This window comes from Lissotriton vulgaris, chromosome 9 (assembly GCF_964263255.1).
Source record: "Lissotriton vulgaris chromosome 9, aLisVul1.2, whole genome shotgun sequence".
Taxonomy (NCBI): domain Eukaryota; kingdom Metazoa; phylum Chordata; class Amphibia; order Caudata; family Salamandridae; genus Lissotriton; species Lissotriton vulgaris.
This window is the reverse complement of record NC_141697.1, coordinates 512,048,652-512,070,294: the sequence shown is the minus strand read 5'-3', so window position 1 is coordinate 512,070,294 and position 21,643 is coordinate 512,048,652. Positions and strand designations below refer to the sequence as shown.

Sequence of the window (21,643 nt, the reverse complement as noted above, 5' to 3'; positions counted from 1 at the left end):
ATATTCATGAGGCAGTGCACAACTTGCGACCCACTGGGAATGGCCAATAAAACAGGTATGGTGGCCTGCTGGGGACAGCAGACCACCATATCAGTGTTTGCTTTTAAATAAGGCAATTTATTTTTTAATTGCAGCCCATTTTCCTTAAAGCAAAATAGTCTGCACTTCCCCCAAAAATATTCAACATTTCTGTTTCATTTTTTTAAAGGTAGACACTTTTCCCTGAGGCATTTGCCTGCTTTTAAAAATGTTTTTACTACGATTAACAAAGGGGAAGGGGTTCCCTACGGACCTCTATCAGGTTGAAACTGGCTTACCACCCACTATAAGTAGGAGGTAAACTGCATTTTTTTACAACCGCATTCTAGTCACAAAACAATCATAAATCCCCCGGTGACTCGTTATTAGGAAGGGACGCCTTTGGCATGTCCCTGCATATTAGTGACTCGCAAACCCTATTTTGTGAGTCGGTAATAGGTAACCGGTAATGCATTTTACCGGTCGCAAATTGTCCAATGGGCTGTTTGAGACCAGTAAAATGCAGCAAACATCTGGTTCTAAACCTCTGTGATTTATGAAGGTTGAGATTCTTCTACCCTGTTGTTCTCAAGTATACGGGCGTGGTCTACAGAGAATATCCTTCACAATCAGGTCAAAAATCCTCTCAATTTCAACATTAATGACACTTCGCAAATCAGACTCCCAAGGCTCTTTTTCACATGCAGAAATATCAGGAAGAGTCAGATCAAAGGGTGGAGCCCTCTGAATGAAGCAACATTCCGTCCATGCATAGGAATACAGCACTCTTTGAAGGCAGTTAAAGTCACTTCAACCGCTCACCTGTGCAAACCCGGTTATCAACACTGAATAGTGCAAATGAGTAAAATTCTACCATCACAAAAGACACAGGATTCCTGCTAGTTTGATCTTCAGAAAGTTGCAATTCAACTGGTAAAGAACCGACCATGTAAGCACCTATAAATATCACCAGCAAGCTGACGGAAAGCCAAGCTTCCTAACAGATAGCCCACTTATTGAAACATGAGTACAGGTATATTGGACAAAAAATTATTCGCACATGAAAATGTGCCAGTTACAGTTTTTTGCGACTATCAGCACACGCAAATGCAGAATTACAGCGGCTGAGTAGTAGGCGGTGGGCTGCATCTGATGTACTTAAGAGAATCATTCCAAAAAAGAATTTGGGCTAATGGAGCAGAATTTCTTTGAATGTTAATTAATTTTAAAAAAAACATACCAGCTTGAAAATTTGAAACAATGAACATATTTTTTTTTTTTCAGTATGTTTGCATGTATTAAATGAGCAAACGCTATTTTATACTTTGAATATTTGTAATTCACTTTTGTTTCCAATGGCAAACGTTTCACAGAAACAAGGATCTGCACACTAGAGGCGCAGGAGCTTTGGAGTTCCATACGTAGTAATCCGAAGAGATCAATTCACGGGCTATAAAAGAAAGAAGAAAAGGTTTTAAATAGTTGAACCCTTATGGCAAATCTTGAATTTACACTAATCTAGTACCATGGTACAATGTAACAAATATTTCAGATCAGGGCTGCTCAGGCGGGGAACATCCTTTACCACACATCTTTTACAACGCAGTACCTTTACCACGCAGGTATTACAACGCAAGTCGTTACAACGACTTGCGCTGGGGGGCGCTGTAGGATAGGGAATAGTTTAATTTACTATCCAAAACCTTCCCTACTATCCACGGGGACTGGAGTTGGAATAGTAAATTAAACTATTGCACTATCCAGCGCCCCCCAACGCAAGTCGTTGTAAGGACTTGCGTTGTAAAACCTGCGTGGTAAAGGCATGCGTGGTAAAAGCATGCGTTGTAACGACATACATCCGCTCAGGCTGTTGTGCAGATGCGATAACATATACAATATCTCAAATCCTTTTAAGCAATCAATTTTACTTGGGGAATAGAGTACAGTCAGGTCAGTTGTTTAAAAAAATCATACATGCACAATATTAGAGGACAAAATGAACTAACTATACTTAAGGAAATCAGACAGGAACAATATATTCGCTTAGTTAGTAGGATCAGAGAACTGCAACGATAAGCAGGACTTCACAGCAATGCATTAACATTGTGTTCTCCATTTGAACTTAAATGTCATAAATATCAGATGTGTAAATATAAAACTAATAGTGAGGAAAAGGCAAACTCCTTCTTGTGTAGGCTCGTTTGCCAGTAAAACCAAAGGATATTCCCTATCCATGTTATGGAACTCTGGATTGAATGACCAAAACATTGCTTTCTCAAAAGCAAAACATTGACAAGAGATATTTTTTGAAACATGTAAATACAAAAGAAAAACAGGGATAGGTAGGATGAAAAAAGAGGTTACAATGAGTCTCAATCAATATAGTAAGAAAAGTATTAATTAAACTCGATAATAGAGTTCTGACTTCGGAACTTTCTCATATATACAATACAGATATATAGAGAACCATTGTTTGCATTGCACGATACAATCTGAGACATACTCATGCAGTCTGCCTTTCCAGCCTCACATATTTAAAAATCTACCCCTAAAAAAGCACCAAGAGGAAAAGAGGCAGGGACAAAATGTCATTGTGACTGAGCAGAGATAATACCCAGAGGAATCTGTTGGTGCTTTAAGGTGATACATTGAATACATTTCATTGTCGAGGTATGCAAGTTCGGCTGTGGCGAGCTAAATCATTTGTTCTTTTATCCCACTGGGGCAAAAGGGACGGTTGGGTTTAGAACCATGACCAGACATAAATGCGCATGACTTCATGGTCATTTAACCTGTAGACAACACATTGAAAATTGACCACTGTTGCCATACCTTTTCAGACATTCACTTAATGATGAGCTAGGCATCTACTTTTGCAGAATAGGATGCAAGGCTTCCATCAATACTGAGGCCAGTTATCTATGTATTTGTTTTTGAAACAGTCACAAACCCTGGGAAATGTGTCTAGTTTTCACCTCTAAGGAGATTTCTTTATAAGGATCGCAAGAACCACTTGTCAAATTTCACATGCCTTATGGAATGCAATACGTCACTATCTTTGGATGGATAGTGCCACCATATGGCTTCATTCAAAATGCCTATATTTGTGTGTTACTTTGGTGTAATGAGGTGCCAATTGAGCAGACCATGTCATGTGTACATTATAGGCCCCATTTATTACCAAGGCGTTACTGAAGAGCTTGTCCATTAAGAATCTAAAGTGTAAATGTGTATTCCATCTAGATTTTAAGGCTCCCTGTGACTTCTTACAGTATGACTCCCTAATCAGTGACGCATAAAGTTTAGAGGGGAGATCGCTGTAGTTGCTCAGATGAACTGGGGGGATATCTATTCGGTAATATAAGGCAGCTCTGACGAAATGCCCAGAGCTTTGCCTACACATTTCTGTATTAAGAGGTATTTCAGATATCACATCGCGCCCACACACCGCCTCCCCTTCCTTGAAGAAGCTGTGCCTGGTAGAAAAAAACACGTGCTGGGTGTAAATACTGTCTTATTTAGCTTACATTTTAAACACTATAAAGCTATAGGATTTCAACATTCAACCTTTCCATAAATTAAATCAAACATACAGACATCTAGACATTCAAACTGTTCACTGCCTTACCACTTGCTCGATTACAAAACACAGAGCTAACTGTTATTCTGTATAAAATGTCTGAGAAACTTACATGTAATTATTTTTGGTTTTACTGATGAAAAAACTTGAACTGAATGTTGATCAGCATAACAGCCCGTAAGGGTGTACTCTGGGATCCTAAAATTCAGCTACAATAAAGCGAAAAATATAAATGAATCCCACTTCATAAAAACACAGTTTTTCTATATTTTTAATAGCAATTCTTAAATCTACAGCTTATGTGATCATACAAATAAATAAGAGAGAGGAAAATGCTAACAAAATTAAATACATTGTAACATTCCTATAAATACATACAGCGGTTTTTAAAAATGTCCAACCCATTTCCAGATTCGGATTGTGATGGCGCAGTGCATGATAAGGTAAAGATAACTGTCGAATTTTCTTCATGTGAAACTATAACATGACTTTAATTGTTTTTCAGTGAATTTCCTATGTTTTTCACATATGAATTTTACACTTTGGCGGCTACAACATTTTTAAACAAGAAAATGAGCGGTTAGGCGCAGGACCACTGCTCATATGTCTAGCCGCTACAGTGTATAGACCTAGTGGACCACCCTGTGGCCTGACCCTGCACCTACCTGCCAGTGAAACTATTGGCTTGGACTGAGGACAGAAGGAGTTCGATGCAAATTATTAGAGACTATAAAGAGGAAAGATCAACTCGATAGGGCGGTATCCACTTAAAGTTCATTGACATTATATTGATACAGATTATGTGTTTCATCATATTAATCTAGGTTTTAAAATTGAGGCTGCAGGTCTTTTCCATCATGTGTGTCACACCAGTGTTCAGCGTCAGCATTTTGTTATGGACCATTTTGTAAAGTGCACAACGTCTTCTACTTCAGGTGGTCCTAAGCCTCATGTGTGAGGCTAACTAATGGTATTGTAATTCCATATTAGAGTGTGGCATTTAAAAACATAAGTAGTACAATAGTGCCAGTACCAATTTTCCGAAAACATTTTAAATTACATGTACAGGTAGTGAAAATGTTGCCTCATTGTTTGGTTAACTTTGCAGACACCCTCTACCCTCAAAGCTCTTGCGTTTTATCTCTTGCAATCTTCTTCTATTTTCGAAAAGATCATGAAATTACAGTTTGTAGAGCAAAATTCCAAGTAATTTGCAGAAGTAATAGTGCCCAACTTGGCCTATCCCTATCAACATTTAATTGAGACTGATTTGCAGGCTGAGGAGATCAAGCGTTTGAGCTGAAGTAGTTTGTATCAATTGATCATACAAATCTGCCCCAGAAGCCTTACATCTGGGGCATGCTCACATTATTCCCACATAGGTCATACCGATCTTCAGTCAGTTAAAATAAGGTCTATGCAGATAATTAAACTGCACCAATTTGAATAGGGCATTGTTCGTTTTTGTTGACCGGCATGCAAGCCCTTTCTCATTTTTTATCTTATGGATTCTGGGGATTGTTTCTCCAGTTTAGATGTTACTGTTATGGGGTTTGCCATTTGCAGGTTTTTCATTGCCCTCTAAAGATTAGACAGATATTGACCCCACCCCTTTACTACATCGATGGGTTTCACTGCTGTTTTAGTGTTCTGCAGTGCATTTAGAAGCTCTAGAATATCATTCTCGACATTTGGGAATTGATCTAGCTTTGCATATTACAAGAACTGGGAAAGCTTTCCAAAGATTCCACAAAAGTGATGAACAATCTGTTATGATACAAGGTGCTTAGTGTCTCGCAGTCCCCATTTTTCCATTGTACTATTGTCATCTCCTGACTTATTTTCGTCCATAACGGCAAGTGTAGCGCAAATAAGGGACTGCACAAGATTTTACAAGTCACTCTTCTCCATACAGCCATAGCCTGTCCAATTATGTACAGTTTAGTATCTGGCAAGCTGTCTCTCATAGTAAGCAATTTTCTTAATGAAACCCATTTGTGTGACTAGGCAACAGCTTATCTCCCAGTTCTCTCTGCAGTCCATTTATCCTAGTGCGTGTCTGAGTTGTGATAAATAATACACTTCAAGCTAGCCAAACCAGACCAAAGCCCATTTTCGCCACTAACTCCAGGATATACTCCCAAGCCAATGGTTTTTCTATATATACTGTTAGTGCCAAGTGCACCTCCTTGGCTACAACAGAATGCATTATCCATTTCAGTTTTTGAGTGGTGCATGAGTGAGTTGTGCACTGGTCAGTATGGACAATCTTTCAATATCTCGCAAGAGCTTGGCTACCAATGCTCTAATCAGTATGCTGATATCCAAGTTAATCATGGGCCTAGCCCTAGGGTGATATGATGCAAAGTCTGAACATCTGTTTTTTGTACCACTGTGAACAATACTTCCTGCATGGACCTGGATAGAATAATTTCCACTGTGCTTCCACAGAAGACCTCCTAAAGTTTTTTCTGTCAAGATTCCCCCCAGGAGGTTATGGTACAGGACTGCTAGGGAGCCATCATAACTGGCATCCTCCATTTTTGTATCTCCAGTACTTCATTCACCCACTCTCCTTAGTTAGCAGTGTTTCCAGATCACCTCTCTGGTGTGCTGTGAGCCTCAGCAACTCGGTTCCCTCCAGATAAATACTTATGTTCTCCGCCCCACCCCAATTCTCCTTCTATGACTGCGTGTAAACCCAATCCAAGTGCTCCTGCATAGTGTAATTTATTTCAAAATGCGTTATGGCCACTTCAGCGATACTCCTGACTTAGATACTGACCACCACAAATGTTTTTCCCCTTTTTAAAAGCCAGACTAAAATGCTCCCTCTCTTATCACCATCCCAATGTAATGCTTGTCTGTATGTAATATACATGAAATTGCCTAATCCACACCATGTGCCACCTAGCAGTGTCCTGGCCTGGAGTATGTACATTTCCATAGTATGTGTATTAATCACCATTCTTTCTGTGTGAGTTCCTGCATCATTAGAATGTGTTCCAATTAGAGTCTAGTGCCATGTATCTTGAACATGTATTTTCCCTTCAGCACTACCTGAACACTTGTCATTCTGTTGCTCTAGTGAAAGCTGTGCCCAGTTGGTATTGCAGTACTGCTTAATTGTATCCATGATGTTGCCCAGAATGGAGGTGTACTGCAACACCTCTGGTTTTAATCTCAATGTAAGTATACATGCGTGGTGCCATCCACCCATACCATCCATACGCTGTGGGGGTTCCCAGCAGACTGACATGTACCAGGGAATGATCCATCATCCATTGTGCTCCTTGCCGACAGGTAAAGCCTCCTCCTATAAGCCCCTTGAAGTCTACTCTCCCCTCCTATTCTTTCGTTCAGTTTACTACCCCATTGTTGATTCTGCAGTGGCACAATCTGGTGTACACAGCTTCTTTTTGGAACTCCAGAACCACCTCTCCCCTTCCACATTATGTGTCCTCCATTGTTGTTGAATTTGTTTAGTCTCGACCTCTAATAGTCTTCTCTCTCCTCTTGTTTACATCCATGTATTCAGCCAGTCTCTGTAGGCTCTACACTGGCTTGTGATCGTTCTCTCATGCATCTTCTTCCTCAACACTACCTTCCTCCTTCGCCACCCTGTCGGTCAACTAATATTCTGTTGTGTCCAGTGTGCCACTTTCTCTGAGCTCTCTTCTCGCGGTTCATGTTTCTAGGCTAATGGTGCTATCTCCTGTGCCATCATCTTTCTTTTGCTTCTGTTCTCCTTGTTTGTGTTTTAGTCCAGTCACACAACTCCAGCCATTTCGAGAGCTCATTCCAATCCATGAATACTTGCACTTTCCCCTTGTGCAGGACTTGCAGTTTTGCAAGCTGCATCAACAAATAATTTTTGATTAGGGCACATAGTTTTTATTTAGCCGCTTGGAATGCACTCTTTATCTTCGGAACGCTCTGCGTGCAATCTGGAAATATCAGTAGGGCTCAGTGTAGTTTTTGCATGTTACAAGAACATGCCTCTCTTCTTATTATAAAGATGATTCGCAATAATGGATCTTAGCGGTGACCCAGAAGTAGGTATTATTGTCAACACCATGTGAGATCCACCAACAGAGAAAAAAGTTGTGCGCCCTTTCGGTTTTAGAATTTCTGCAATCCGTCTTGCTAGGCCACCGCCCAATACATAAATAACGTAATGATTTTTTTAAACGGTTCCTTATTCCTTTCGTAAAATGCAAATACATTCATAGCTATAATTACTGTTGTAACCATGTGGCTTGCGTGAGAATACTATCACTTAATTCATCCAATATTCAATGCTCAATTATAAGGATACATTTTGTAACAATGCAAAAAGATTGTGATAGATTTACAAAACAATTCAAACATTAGCTTACTTTAACATATGAAGTGTTACCAGTACAGACAGGATCAACGGCTTGCTGCTGCGTGTTGCTCCGGGGACCAAACGTCACAGTTCCCGTCAAAGAAATTTCAAGTGATTTTGGAAATTTCTGACCTAGAAACACAGGTTTTGAAATATGATGGAAATAATCAAACAGATGTGACATCAAAATTATTGGATAAAATTAAAGAAACTGTGGCTCACCAATGACCCAAACAAGCAGACTCTTCTCTCTTGAGACATCTAACTGTCCAAAACTAATTTTATATTCGATATTTGTGATAGGACCTCTAAAATGCAAAAAACAATTATGAGAAATTAATTTTTCAGGAAAGATTACTTGACAGGATAACATAGATAACATTAGCATTTGTTTCTGCTTTTGGTCTCCATTTCTAATAGGGCTCTAATTACTAAATACAGAGAGTCATTACTATTTCTTGAATTATTTTGACTATGTTAGCTTCAGCCGGTAATTAACACATGTGTGTGGTTAAGAAGCCATAGAACATGACACACAATTTATAGTCCTTTGGAAAACCGGTGTCTCCAGCACAGATTTGAATTTTTTCAGCAGAAGAACATTAGTAAGTTTATAAAGGGCACATCAATGCCAAGCACTCTTTACGATGCCAAAGTGCCTTGGTCTTCTGGGGAGTTTGACTGAAGGTGTTTTGTTTTGGGCAGTAGTCGGCTGAGCCACGTTCAAGGAACAGTGTCTATATACCGACCAGGACTGGATCCCGCTTGCAGCGGCTGGGGGCCTACTGAGAAGGCTTCAGTGCCCTATCGCGGAGCAGCAGTTGAGCCGCTGGGTATGGGAGATGAGGTGGAGAATTAACATTTAACTAGAGTCCTGGCAACCTGATTGTTGTCCCCTGATCTCCTGAATAATAAAACTATCTGTAGGCTAGCTACTGGCACAATAGCAGATCAAATTTCACATCTACAAATTTGCTAGTAGAGCCGCAATGGTTTTTGAATGATGTGATCTCCTTTTGCTTCCTTTTCTTTTCCATGTAATGAAAAAAATTTAAAACATAAAAACAAATGCCAGAGACCATGCACTCCTATCTTTCTCCTCCACCCTCCTGTTGGTAAACTGATATTCTGTTGTTTTCAACGTACCACTTTTCCTGACCACTAGTCTTGAGGTTCCTCTTACTAGGCTGGTTGCTGATGGTCGTATCTTCCCTGTACCCTTCTGGATCTGCCTAGGTCTTTCTTTTGCTTCTGTTTTTCTGTGCTTGTGTTTTAGTCTAGTCACACATCTCCAACTATTTCAAGACCTTACTCGCTCCAAGAATACATGCGCTTTTCCCTTGCGTAGGTTTTAACCACTTGCAATGTATTCTTCATTTTCTGGACTGTCTACATGTAATCTGGCAATATCAGTTTCGCTCAGTATTGGGCAGTAATTCCTTTTGTTTGCAGGTTGAAATATCAGGCCTTTTTTCTTATACCGACGATGCTTCGCAATGATGGATCTTATTGGTACTCCCAAGGGAGTAATAGTGTCAAGACTCTTGTGAGCTCCCTCAACAATGAAAAATGCGGTTAGCCTTTTCAATATCTACAGAGTGAACTGTAGAAACTGAGGCTGGTTCAAGTCCTGGTTTAGATGGGATTTGGCACCCAGACAGGGTTGGGGGCATGCCCAACCATAAATCAGGCACCGTGGCCAGCCCCTGCAAGGCCAAAGGACATGCAGAGAGGAGATTGGCCACAAGGAGAGTGGAGGGTGAAGACCTGGCTTCACAAAAACCTTAATTAGCTCACCCCATCATCAAACCCATAATTACCCCCATAAAGAACTGTTCACGACTTACATGTGTAAAATGCATTCGGAAATTACACGGTCACTGGTGACGTTACTCATCATCTTGCCTTTGGCGTTACTGAAAACATCACCATTGATACAGTATTAGGTCTTTGCTTGGATAGGTTTTATTATTTAATGATCATGTGGTGTTAAGTGCAAAAGTTTATTGGCCTAAATATAGTGAGTGATTTATGATTGTCATGGTGGAGGTGTGAGTTAAGGCTTGTGCAGCAGATAATGACTGGCAAATTACGGGGGGTTAGGTTTGGATTTACAACCATAGCATCACTTGTAACCAGAGTTTTTTCAGTGAATTTCTTAGGGTTCTTTTTTTAAAGGAACATTAGCTGTTGGGATGGTGGGTCACACCCATGAGGCTAACTACAACTCTTGGTTTGGGGCAGAGACTACCCAGCGGCCACAGCCTACGTCTAACTGCCTGTGTACAGAACACACTGTCTAGGGCCTGGGGACATGCATGGCAGGGGGTTGGACACTAGGCCAGGCCACAAGCCAGATGATGTATCCCATGCCCATGCATCCAACCACTGCTGCTTACAGCTTTCGTACACTGTGACCACTGAACAAAGGATCTGGCCTGCAACCAGTCCCTTCACACAAGCCCCACTGCAACCCAACACTTGCTTGTAGGGCCTGTCCTGTGGCATCCTACCAAGCTTTCGACACAGCCACAGACCTGATAATTGAATCTCCGCTTTAAAAATGTGTGCATTCACTTAAATGCTCAAATTCGAGGAAAATAATTAATGTTCCTAAATACAAATTGGAGGCCCGTGCTCTTGACTGTTTAGAATTCACATGTTTAGCGTCCATCAAAGTTAGTTTTCTCATTGTGATTGAGAGAACTTGCATGTTTCCAAGATTCATGTTGACCCCATTTTCAAAAGCGAATAATTCAACTTTTTGATACATTTACACCAAACCACAAAAACAATACCTTTTGATTTAAGGTCTCCATTTAGCTGTTTTTGCCGTTCTGGAGAACAACAGTTCCTATAGAAACTAAATATGGGATATACTATTTTTGTAAGCCCCCCACCCCTTTACATTTTTCCTAATCATGCATCTGAACAAAAAAAGCATTCAGAAAACAGAGGTGTGATGAATTTCATGCAGACAACAACTGGCACGAACATTTTAAGTAAAACAAAAAAATGCATTTTCATTAGTGCATCTAAACCATGATTACAGAGTAATTATTGCAGACTCTGTAATGCATAGATGCAAATGTGTAAAATGCTATTGACTAAGACTGTTTAGTGTGGGCAGGGTTGTGATTTTCAAGAGGTGAAGTCTCAATGGTTTTTACCATCATGAAAATTTCTCTCTATTATCTTCTCCTTTTTCTCTTTTCCAATTCAAGTCTGCCAACACTTCCTTTTCTAGGGCTAAAATCGTATTCCTTCTTTGAGCTCATTTCTTGACAGTTTAAAAAAAATTCACATTATTCCTCTTTTTTTATTTAGTAATTGGCAAACTTGTCCGATGTGCTGAGTTTCTTAAGTAACATTGTGATTTACAGGGTATTCAGTATCTGCAGACTTTTGGAGGGCCTCCTTTGGGCATTTCACAATTGCACAACTTAATTTCATTATGTTAGATTCAATTTTGAGTTGACAAAGTTCATTTTCTTTGGTGGCTTTATTTAAATTTAGCAAATCTTTATTTCCTTCGGACTCATTAAAAAATATGCAGTATCACATAATTCCTCCGTTTCTAGATTGGTCAATCGTACCAAACTGTTACATTTCTTTAATGATCAACATTGCACATTTGATTCCGTAAGTGGTGGGGACACCTTGATCCAAATATTCATATTTCATTTCATTTGGATTTGGCTAATAGATTCAATCAGATTTAACTGAGAGCACATTTATGTATTTTTATTCATTTAATTTCACCAGTTCAGCATCATAGTATAATAAATGTACTTATCCTTTTCAAATATAAGGATTGTTTCATTGTATGTACTTCTTTTATATGACAATGCTTAAACCCATGTCCCAAATCTTTACATTTAATTTTCCTATTATGGCCTCCTGAGGTCGATGTTTATTATTCCTCTTATTTCAGTAACATCACCTTAGTTGGACACAACTTCGATTATGATCCATAAATTCCCATTTCTCACAAATCAACTTATAGTTCTGTATCCAATTTGTATTCACTTAACATCTGTAGTACTGTTTTAGATTCCTTTACACATAGCTTCTTAAATCCATCACACTGTGTAAGATCCTGGTCACGTGTTTAATACCATAATATTTTAGACTGACATCCATATGATGTCAACTTGAGAAGAACAGTCCTGGTTGGAGAGATTGTATGAACATGTTGTAGTGCTAACATTATTGCTTGTCCTACTCACATATTGATTATTGAAAGAACATTCATGAATCATAAATATAAATAATAACACTTGTATGTAGAGCACTTTATAACCTAATTTTTCGTTCCTGAAGTCGGACTTTTAGGTAGTCATCACCCAATCTTATTGACTGTGGTTTCTAGTAGGTGATAGCTGGTTTAATGTCCACAATGTTTCTCATGCCAGTTTTAGGCATCAATAATTGCCAACATCTCTTCCTTTTCACTTCCTGCTACGACACAATAAAAGTGGTATTTAATTTCCTCTTTTTCTGTAAATTAGGTGCTTATTCTCTTGCACTTCTCGAGATCTTTATTAAATAGGTCATCGCGGTTTGTATTTGTTGCTGTCTCAAGTGTTTTTTCTACAACTACTTCGGATAGCCTCTAGCCTACATCAACATGCTCATTAAGTTTAACTTTTTCAAATTCTGTCTCTTCAGTACAATTCCACTGTGCAAATAACATCTACATATAAGGGATGCTCCACTAACTTTCCAAATGACAGCTGTCTGCATGCAGTGTCCCATTTGCGGCAGTGATGTTTCTATGAAGTGTGGTACTGAATTTATTCCCTCTTACTTCTAATTTTGACATCCAGACATCCAGAAAATATTCCAAATCGACACTTCAGGAGCTAGGTGTCCCAGAGGGTACGCAGGTAGTTGCTTCACTCCTAAAGAACATAAATAGCTGAAATACTGCACACACTGATGCAGATGCAGCTCCCACCGCCTGTGCCATGCCTACCAGCTGGTGTGTATTCTCTGTAGACCCATAGGGCCCACTTGGCACAGGAGTCGACGCTTGTTCCCATGGGGAAGGGAAAGTTATTATTAAAGAGCCAATGGTCTAGGGGGTGCAGCACAGTTCAGGCCTCAAGGCATCAATGGATACAGTTTTCTGTACTCAGGCCTATTTTCCACTTAACAACCAAAGGAGACACAGAGGAGACCCCATGAAGGGATAATAATACAACTGGGGAAACAAAAGGAAGTGCCAGTGCCTCGTGTTGAATTGTCCACCATCCGGCCGAGACGCAAGGCAGTAGACATAAAGGTAAGTGGGGGTTGTGAGAAGTTGGCCCGATATGTGATGTCCACTATTCTAGTGGGCACACTGTATCAGTCCAAACAACCCTTATGGTGATGGTTGTAAAGTCAACCTTATAGACCAGCTATCCAGGTGGTAGCATGGACAAAGCAGTCTTAGGCTAAACTCAAGAGGGCATGTGAAGCCAGCTGTTTTACCATATGTAACCCCAAATGAAAGGACACCACACAGGTTATATATAAAATATATATATATTTATTTCTGAAACAACCCCTCTGCACTCTTTATGAGATCAGAGGCACAAGCACATAACAAGATACTCAATTATCATACAATAAGCTGCACAAAATACAGTAGGGCCCTAGGGGCATGCTAAACCATATACTAAAATAGTGGTATAAGAACCACGTCACGAACAAGGATTAGGCCTAGGGAATCGCTGGGGCTACGCTGCCCTACCAAAGGATAGGAAGCAGGAGGCCCACGGGAGGCGTGTGCAGTGTCTTAACACACACGTGAGTTACCATAGAGTTATAATGGGAACAAAAGAAATGGAAACTAGTTCTTTTAGGACACTTCCTGGTGGACTAGGAGAAAGCTATTGAAAACTAGGACACTAGGATAGTCAATACCCACAGGAGCACCGGAGTACTCGTGTTACCTCACCCACAGGAAGCAGGTGCATAGGTGTGAAAGGGTGTCTGGTTTTGTCGCTGAATCCTATGGAGCTTTGAGGAAAGATGCTGCAGGCGACCAGGAGAGAAGTGTCCGGTTGGATCCAAAGGGCGGATCGAGGATAAGGATGAGGATACCTGAAAGCAGAATGGACGGAGTCTGGGTCACTAGCCAGTGACCAGGAAGGAACAGGGAAGGAACCAGGCGATGTCGTGAAGCAATCAGGTGATGCCGTGAAGCTTGTCTCTGCAGCCACGTGGACCAGGAGGTGTCGACGACGACCAGGAGCTGGGCACGGACTGTCCCACGAAGGATCTCGCTGTCGGCAGTGTCGGCTTCCGGATTGGAGTCAACAAGCCTTAGCAAAAGGCAACCCACGCAGGAATTGAAGATGGCTTCCTAATCAGACCAGCAAGGTCTGATGAGCTTCTCCTTTTCAGGGAAGCAAGGGCCAGCCTGGAGCAACCAGGCCAGCGGTGTAAATTCGTAGGCTCGTCGTCAGAGAGGCCACTAGCCAACGGGCAAGCGACCAGACAGACGCGTCGAGCACAAAAAACACTAGCAGGCCCCACGCGGCACTCGTGGAGTGTGGCGGGCTGTGCGTCGGTTCAGAAGGTGCTCGGGCTGGGGCTTCTCAATCCCCAATGCACAGCTTCGAGGGTGCCTCGGGAGCTGCACAAGTAGCAAAGTGCAGGTTTTCCAAGATGGCCGGTCCCAAGTCTCTCGTCGCCTCCACGGGTCTCAGCTTTGCTTTGGCTGTGGATCGGGCTCAGGGAAGTCTGGAAGTCTGGTTCTTGTCAGGCTCTGTGATCGGGCTCCGGTGGGAGCATCGATAAAGCAAACCGCAGATCGCTGGATGGTGCCTGTTTGCACAGGGTGGTCACTCCTTGACCACAAGGGAGATTCTTCAGTCTTCTATCTTCAGTAGAACGTCGAAGGTCCAGAGTTTCGTTTCAAGTTTCAGTTCAGGATAAATCTAAAGTCTCTTGACTCAGCTCCTACCTATATACCAATATGAGGGGCTGGATTACCTGCTAGGTCCCTCCTATGGGTGGGACCAGGGAAGGGGGTGGTTACACCCCTTTCCCTTTGTCCAGTTCCGCGCCAGTGCTGGGGCTGGAGTGCCCCAGCAACTGGTTTCAACCGGACTATGCATGGGACACCTTGTGTGCCCCAGGCAGTGTCTCATTTCATTCAGCCCTCCCTGCCCCAATACACTATGGCCTGTCTGGGGTGGTGCTAGCACCTCCCAAGACAGGAAACCTATTGTCCAAGCCTCCATCGCTGGAAGGACTCCCAGCAGCAGGAGGTCAGACTTGTGTCTGTGGCAGCAGCATCCATTTTGTGATGCTGAGGCTCTGGTTTACTTTAACCGGGTTTACTAGGAACAACATGTCTTCTCCCTCTAAAAGGGTGGAATGCTACCCCCGTCGCCAGAACTGGCGAGGGGGTAGTATTCCAAAGCGTATAACACCTTACACGACATGTTTTGATAAAGCCAAACCAAAGTTAGCATTCAACCGCGAGGATGATAATGCACTTAAGAGTATATGGTATGGCTATAAGGACATGGTTCCGAAAGCTGCAGACAGGCTCAGCTAATGCTAGAGCACCATCTCACATAAAACCAAGCACTCTGCCTCCAGGATTGTTAAGGCCTGCCATAGTAGTGACTTATAGGTGTATATATGTCTATATATAAGGTTAGATATAGGTATACTATATCTAAAGCAAAGGGTGATTACACCACCTTGCCCCAGCTGAGTGATCAGCCAGTTGTGTCAATTTGGATGACCAGCTAGGGGTGGCATAATACATGCTGCAGCCCCTGGTAGGCCTTGGATGCACCTATGCCTTGGGTACCTAAGGTACACTATACAGGGGCTCATAAGGTGACCCAATATTCAATTGGAGATGTACCTAAAGTACATGGAGTCCATTTTACAGAGAGAGCAGATAGCCTGGGGCCCTGATTAGCAGGATCCCAGGCCAACTAAGTCGAAAACCAGCTAAACACTAGGCAAAAAATCTGGGTAACCATAGTCAGGTATCCACCTTCCTACAGGGGTTGCAAGCATGAACGTAGGCCCTGACTTTCATTTCTTTAAGGGTAGCGATTCACAACAGAGGCAGGATTGTCAGTGCTTCAGACTGGTTTGAAGTCGACCACAAAGGTCTGCTTATTACATAGGCCACAATTCTCCAGACTGGGCTTTATATTGGTCCTAAACTTAGAATATTAAACTTACATGAACGAAAAAACTGAAACACAGAACTCCATTTGTGTGCCCCGCAAACGTTTAACTGGACCAAACCTTCCTCATGCCCCCATGGGCAATAACTGTCAGGAATGCACCTGTTCCTGTGAGAGAAAGCCAGGCTCTGGATTTAGACGATAATCCATCAATCTTTCCTTTAGTAGTTCCCAATTGGCAGAACGGCAACCTAAACTCTTGGATAATACCAGAAAAGGGAAAGAGGCAAGGTGAAGGTGAGAGAGAACTACCACACCAGCGAGAGGCCCATTACAAAAGAGTCCCTCTGTATGGACAGAATAGCTGGCATTGGAATACAAAATTTCAGAGTTGGTCTCTGACATGGAAATTTGTGTTTTTGACATCAGTGAGCCAAAAAGAGCCAGTAGACCAGTCTCTCCAGGTCTTTCTTGACTCTCTGCCACCAATACGAACTGGGTTGAATTTATGTCTCTTTCCCAGCATAATCCTAGAAGAAATAATGACAATAACAACGTATCTGAATGTCATCTTATGGACCTCCTGGCTCCCTGAACCACTAGCCTACCCTGCCCTACTACTGTACTATACTACTAGATTATGATATATTTCACCCGTCCTGAAGGTGTGCTCATATTCCAACTGTGACCTCAGCTTTGACCTTAGGACTACCTGTGTGTCCAATTGACCACATATGGCGGTCAGATACTGGCAAGGTCCTGCACGCAAAATGTCACTGACCATTCAGACAATCACAAACACAGGACTAGAAACCCAAATCAGCAATTCATCATGCACGGATCAACATAGGATTTTACTGGTCTCCATCTATCCATTTCATCATAAAAAGCTCTCATTAGCGCATAGCAGTATATCTTGGTGATCCTTTATTGGCGGACTGCCAACTCGCTGGCAACTATAAAATAACGAAGAACACATCCAATCCCTAAAGAATTACAAACTTTGTTCAGGCCCTCAAAGCAGCGTTTTGAAAAAGCATGTGTTTTGAAAACGTCTGTGCCAGACTTCAACAATATTAGACCTAGCCAAGCAAACCAGAAGCTAACTGTCCCCAGTAGTCCCATGCCAACTTAAAGGAACTTTAAACCAAGATTAACTACTGTTTGAGAAAGTAATTCAATTTGGCACCTTAACCAACTCAACAAAGCATTTAATGTTGTGCCTTTTACTATACAAACAGGCTCCTATTTAAAAACAATTCACATACATACTTCCCACACCTCCAAACCAAGGGAAACTTAACAGCTAAAACGACAAATTAAATTAGCTTCTGCAATTCAAGCTCCACAGATGGCAATCAGTCACACTCACCCACATAAAAAAGAGGGCCTTCCAATTTTACATCTTTCAACCTACTTCAAGAAATAAATCTTAAGAAAATGGACACTAAAGTGACTCAGACACACAGTACTATGCTAGATTATTATCAGAACTTCACACCTGGACAAAATACCTAAATTTACTACCAAGGTTCCAAACTAGGCTTCGAGTCAACTGGGTCATAATGAACACAATTGTAACCTGCAAATGATAGCACACAAAATACTAAAACTATTTGCTTGCTTCATCGGTTTCAAAAAAACCTTTGCCAGCATTAATGGAGGACTACATTGGAAAGAACTGACTCAACGTGGTATCCTAGATCATTATTAGAAGCAATAATTGCTCTCTACTCTAATAACTGAATCAATGTCACTGTAATATTAGCAAATACCCCCAAAAAGTTAGCACAGTAGCACATCTGTTATTTAACTATAAGTGGTAGATATTGAGATAACTGGGCAATCGGCGAGCCTGTCTCATTAAATTAAATGGCCTCCCATCGTCTATAATGCAATTGGCAGGCAACACTGTACTCCTAGACCACATAAGTGTTCGTCTAAAGCATAGATTAAACAACCTAATCAGTTACTGTTGCACAAGGGTGTAGGGAAGCACTGGCTGTACAACCATGAGTGAGGGTCAGACGGACAGATTATTTTGGATTGTATGGATTTTCTCGACTTTGAACTGTGACTCATGGTTAAAAGACATAAGCAAAAGGTAATAACTTCCAGAAAAAACATGACATGACTCCGTTGTGGGGGGAATCACGGGGTGGCAAAGGAACTAAATATGGTAACATAGAGAAAGAGGAATGATGCAAAGGGTAAACACAATGTAAGTGTCTGGCAAATAGAGAAAGAGAGCAAAAAAATAGAGGGAATAAGTATACGCAAAGAAGGAAGGAAAAATGGAAATAGGCTGTGAGGAATGAAAGAAAAATGGAAAGGAGAAAAGAGAAATATTGAAGAAAACTATCTTTTAGGGGAACACTTTCTGGGGAACTTCAAATGATTTGGATCATACCTTTCACTCACTCAGTGGCAGCCCTTTAATTTAGAGTTAGGAGGTAGGATATTTTCTTTTTCAGGGTACTCACCTGCTGTCACATCAACAAACTTGAGATCAACCACAACAAAACTAAGGTGGTAGTGTATGCCTGCCGCCTAAATCCTGGACCGACCTGGTTTCTAAATGACAAACCCATCCAAAGTGCTGCATCTTACACATGTTTGAGGATAGAGTTTCAAACCAAAGGATCACGCAAGTATGTGCTTACAAGCCTTGGGAAATACAACTACATTATTAAGATTTGCCTTCTAGAAAATAAAAATGTTGCTGGTCAATCGATAACACCACTTTTAAAAGTAACAGAGGCAGAAATCTTACCACTATCAACCTATGAATTGGAGGCAATTCCAGGCCATTTCAACATCTGGTTAACAAAGCACAAAGCAAGCTATACAGATCAGTCTTCTGAGTACCACAATCAACAAGCCATGAACAAATGGGATTAGATTGAAGTCAACAGACCAATCACTGTCGCGAAATGCCACCATTTTTAGATACTGGTTTAAATTAAAGCATATTGACCAAAAGTCCTTCAAATGCCTTCTCAGCCAAGAATTTTACTCCACAAATCTTGCCAGGAAAACAGCCTGTAACACAGAAATCAACTATTTGCTTTACAAGTTCAATATTGAGTTTCATGGGAAAAGAGGATATCCTGTCAATATTTCAAGAAAATTCTAACAAAAAATATGAGTACAAAAACAACAACAAATAAACTCATCTCTTTCAACTGAAGGACCCAGAGCAAGTTAATCCAGCAAAATTACAATTAAACAAACTTAAAATCAACATGTTGGTCTACCATGGGAACTAAAAATGCAACACTTTTGATTCTGGTTTGGATTATTTCACGTTGGATTTGTTTTACAATCCTAGAAGTACAAGACAACACACTCGTTTGTGAATATGAAAAGAAGAGTTTAGCCCACGTTATTTGTTGGTATCCAGTTTTTTAGGAGACTTTAATAATGCCTTAATGCTAGCCATATGCTGTCTAAAATGATTGACATTCAACAACAAAATTTAGGCTTGCTTCAACTCCTCAGACTGCCCCTTGCTAAGTGGCTTTGTGAAATTAATGAGCATAATATTAAAAAGTCATCAACCATTTTATTAATTCATTTTCACTTGAGCAATATAAAAATGCATAGATTCATATCGGGCCTAGTCATTCTACTAATAAAGATTTCTAATTTGCTCAATTTGTGCCAATTCTATAGTCGGAACAAGTCGCTTCAAATCCAATATATATTTCAAAATACCTAGACATTAATAAATAGATTAGGATCAGTATCATTTTGCGATTCAACAATATATTCTATCTTTAAGCCAAATAGCAAAGTTAGAACAAGAAACTACATTTGCACAATAAACTGCACAATGCAGTTACTACTTTAGGAAGACTAATGCACCTATGAAAAGAGGATGCAAATTCCATTAAGAAATGACAACTACTGTAGTTCATTCAGTGTTGCAACTAACTGACCAATGCGAATAGTACAGTGCCTTTATTTAACAAGACTATTTTCCCTTTTCAAGTCAAATCAAACTTTATTTCGCATGAATTAAAATGCATAAAAGTACATAAAACCAATTAGAATAATCAAATCTGATGTGACTGCATAGTAATCACACGTTGGTAGAATTTGCTCGAAACATTTTTCAGCCCAATGAAAGGTTTCCGTTATGTGTAGTGTGACAAGAGTGACCACAAAGAAATGCAAATAATATGTAATTTGTACTACGCTTACCTGTTAAAAAACGGTATACGAGCTTCACAGTACTCAAAACCATTCTTTACACTTTCATGCAGCTTCAGTGTTACGGTTACTTTTAACTGCAGATCATCTTCCTTCACCTGGTAAAACGCCAAAATTGGTGGCACAGGCACCTAGTAAAGAAAAGAAAGAAAATAATGTAGCACTAGGAATTAGGTACATTTACAAGGGAAGACCCATGTATCTAAATACATCTTCACAACCCATGCAACCTCTCCCGGGCATTATACGTTTCAGCCTAGTGGTATGATAACACTAATAGGCATAAACTATTTACTTATTATACGGAAGTGGAGCAAGGAGCATTGATTGACCATAGCTCCGTTCTCACAAAAGTACATTACATTCTGTGCATCATGCAACAGCGCATAATGAACATAGGTTTCACTGCCATTTTTACAGCATCAAATTCATATAAGTTAATCATTCTCCACCCAAACAAATGCAGAGATAAACTCCATTTGTTGAGGTAAAATTTTAGAACTTAAAGACAAAATTAATTTCAAGTTCACTCTAAAATGAACTCTAGGTCAACACCTACTTTCCATCTTTGTTTCAGAATGTGTTGGTTCAAGAAAAATCATTTTATGGCCAAAATCACCAGCCAATCTAAGATTTTAGCTTTTTGAACTTTCCCTGTATTTTTAAAAACATTTATGTAGCAACCTTGTACTTTTATTCCCGTACAGATGTCCCTGTTGTGTCCATATTTTCAAGGCATTCTGAACGATGTCAAACTCACTGTTGTACACAGGCTAGGGCAGAGTAGTGTTTACGTACGAGTGGCCACGAATACTGTTTGGAAAAAGAAAAAAACATTTATACTAAAGGAAGAAATGTATCATAATTTTCAGTGAAAATGAATAAGATACAAGAAATTGTGCGCCCTGTGATGTGCTGTTCTTTCCTCCAAATAAGGGCCAGAGTGTTGAATTCCTAGTGTCCGATGCCTTGGACATCAAGGACAACAAGTCATTATGTTTATTTTGTCCTTGGGACAAATAGGCCCAACTCCCTACAGCATAAACCCTATGGCTGCCAGTTTACAGTATTACATCAGGGAACTGTAAAACAGCATTGTCTTTAGTTAGGGTTAACATTAATATGGTTCATTAATACAAAGCCTTTACTATTAGGGTGAGCGCTCAAAGGATATGCTGTGAGCTTGGCTTGCACTCCTGAAAGTGGTTCCAGCATATAATTATGTACAAAAGTTGGCAACGTTTATACATTATAAGGCTACCAACAATGCTCCCAGAATGCTCTCTGATTAAAGGCAAATATTTGCTGCAG

General features: G+C 40.6%; 1 protein-coding gene across 3 annotated transcripts in view; it reads right to left on the bottom strand.

Moving 5' to 3' along the window:
• AP5M1 (adaptor related protein complex 5 subunit mu 1) overlaps positions 1-21,643 on the bottom strand; it is a 122,729-nt gene that overhangs the window by 29,437 nt on the left and 71,649 nt on the right. The window contains exons 4-8 of one of the 3 annotated variants that reach the window (XM_086937973.1): positions 20,324-20,463; positions 8,190-8,275; positions 7,978-8,099; positions 3,711-3,807; positions 1,343-1,468 (exon numbers count right to left, since the gene is read on the bottom strand). In XM_086937973.1, coding sequence (XP_086794099.1) covers positions 1,386-1,468; positions 3,711-3,807; positions 7,978-8,099; positions 8,190-8,275; positions 20,324-20,463 — 528 coding nt within the window. In that variant the 3' untranslated portion in view covers positions 1,343-1,385. Of the gene's footprint in view, positions 1-1,334; positions 1,469-3,710; positions 3,808-7,977; positions 8,100-8,189; positions 8,276-20,323; positions 20,464-21,643 lie in introns of those variants that run through there. The other 2 variants (XM_086937974.1, XM_086937972.1) reach the window with 2 other exon arrangements.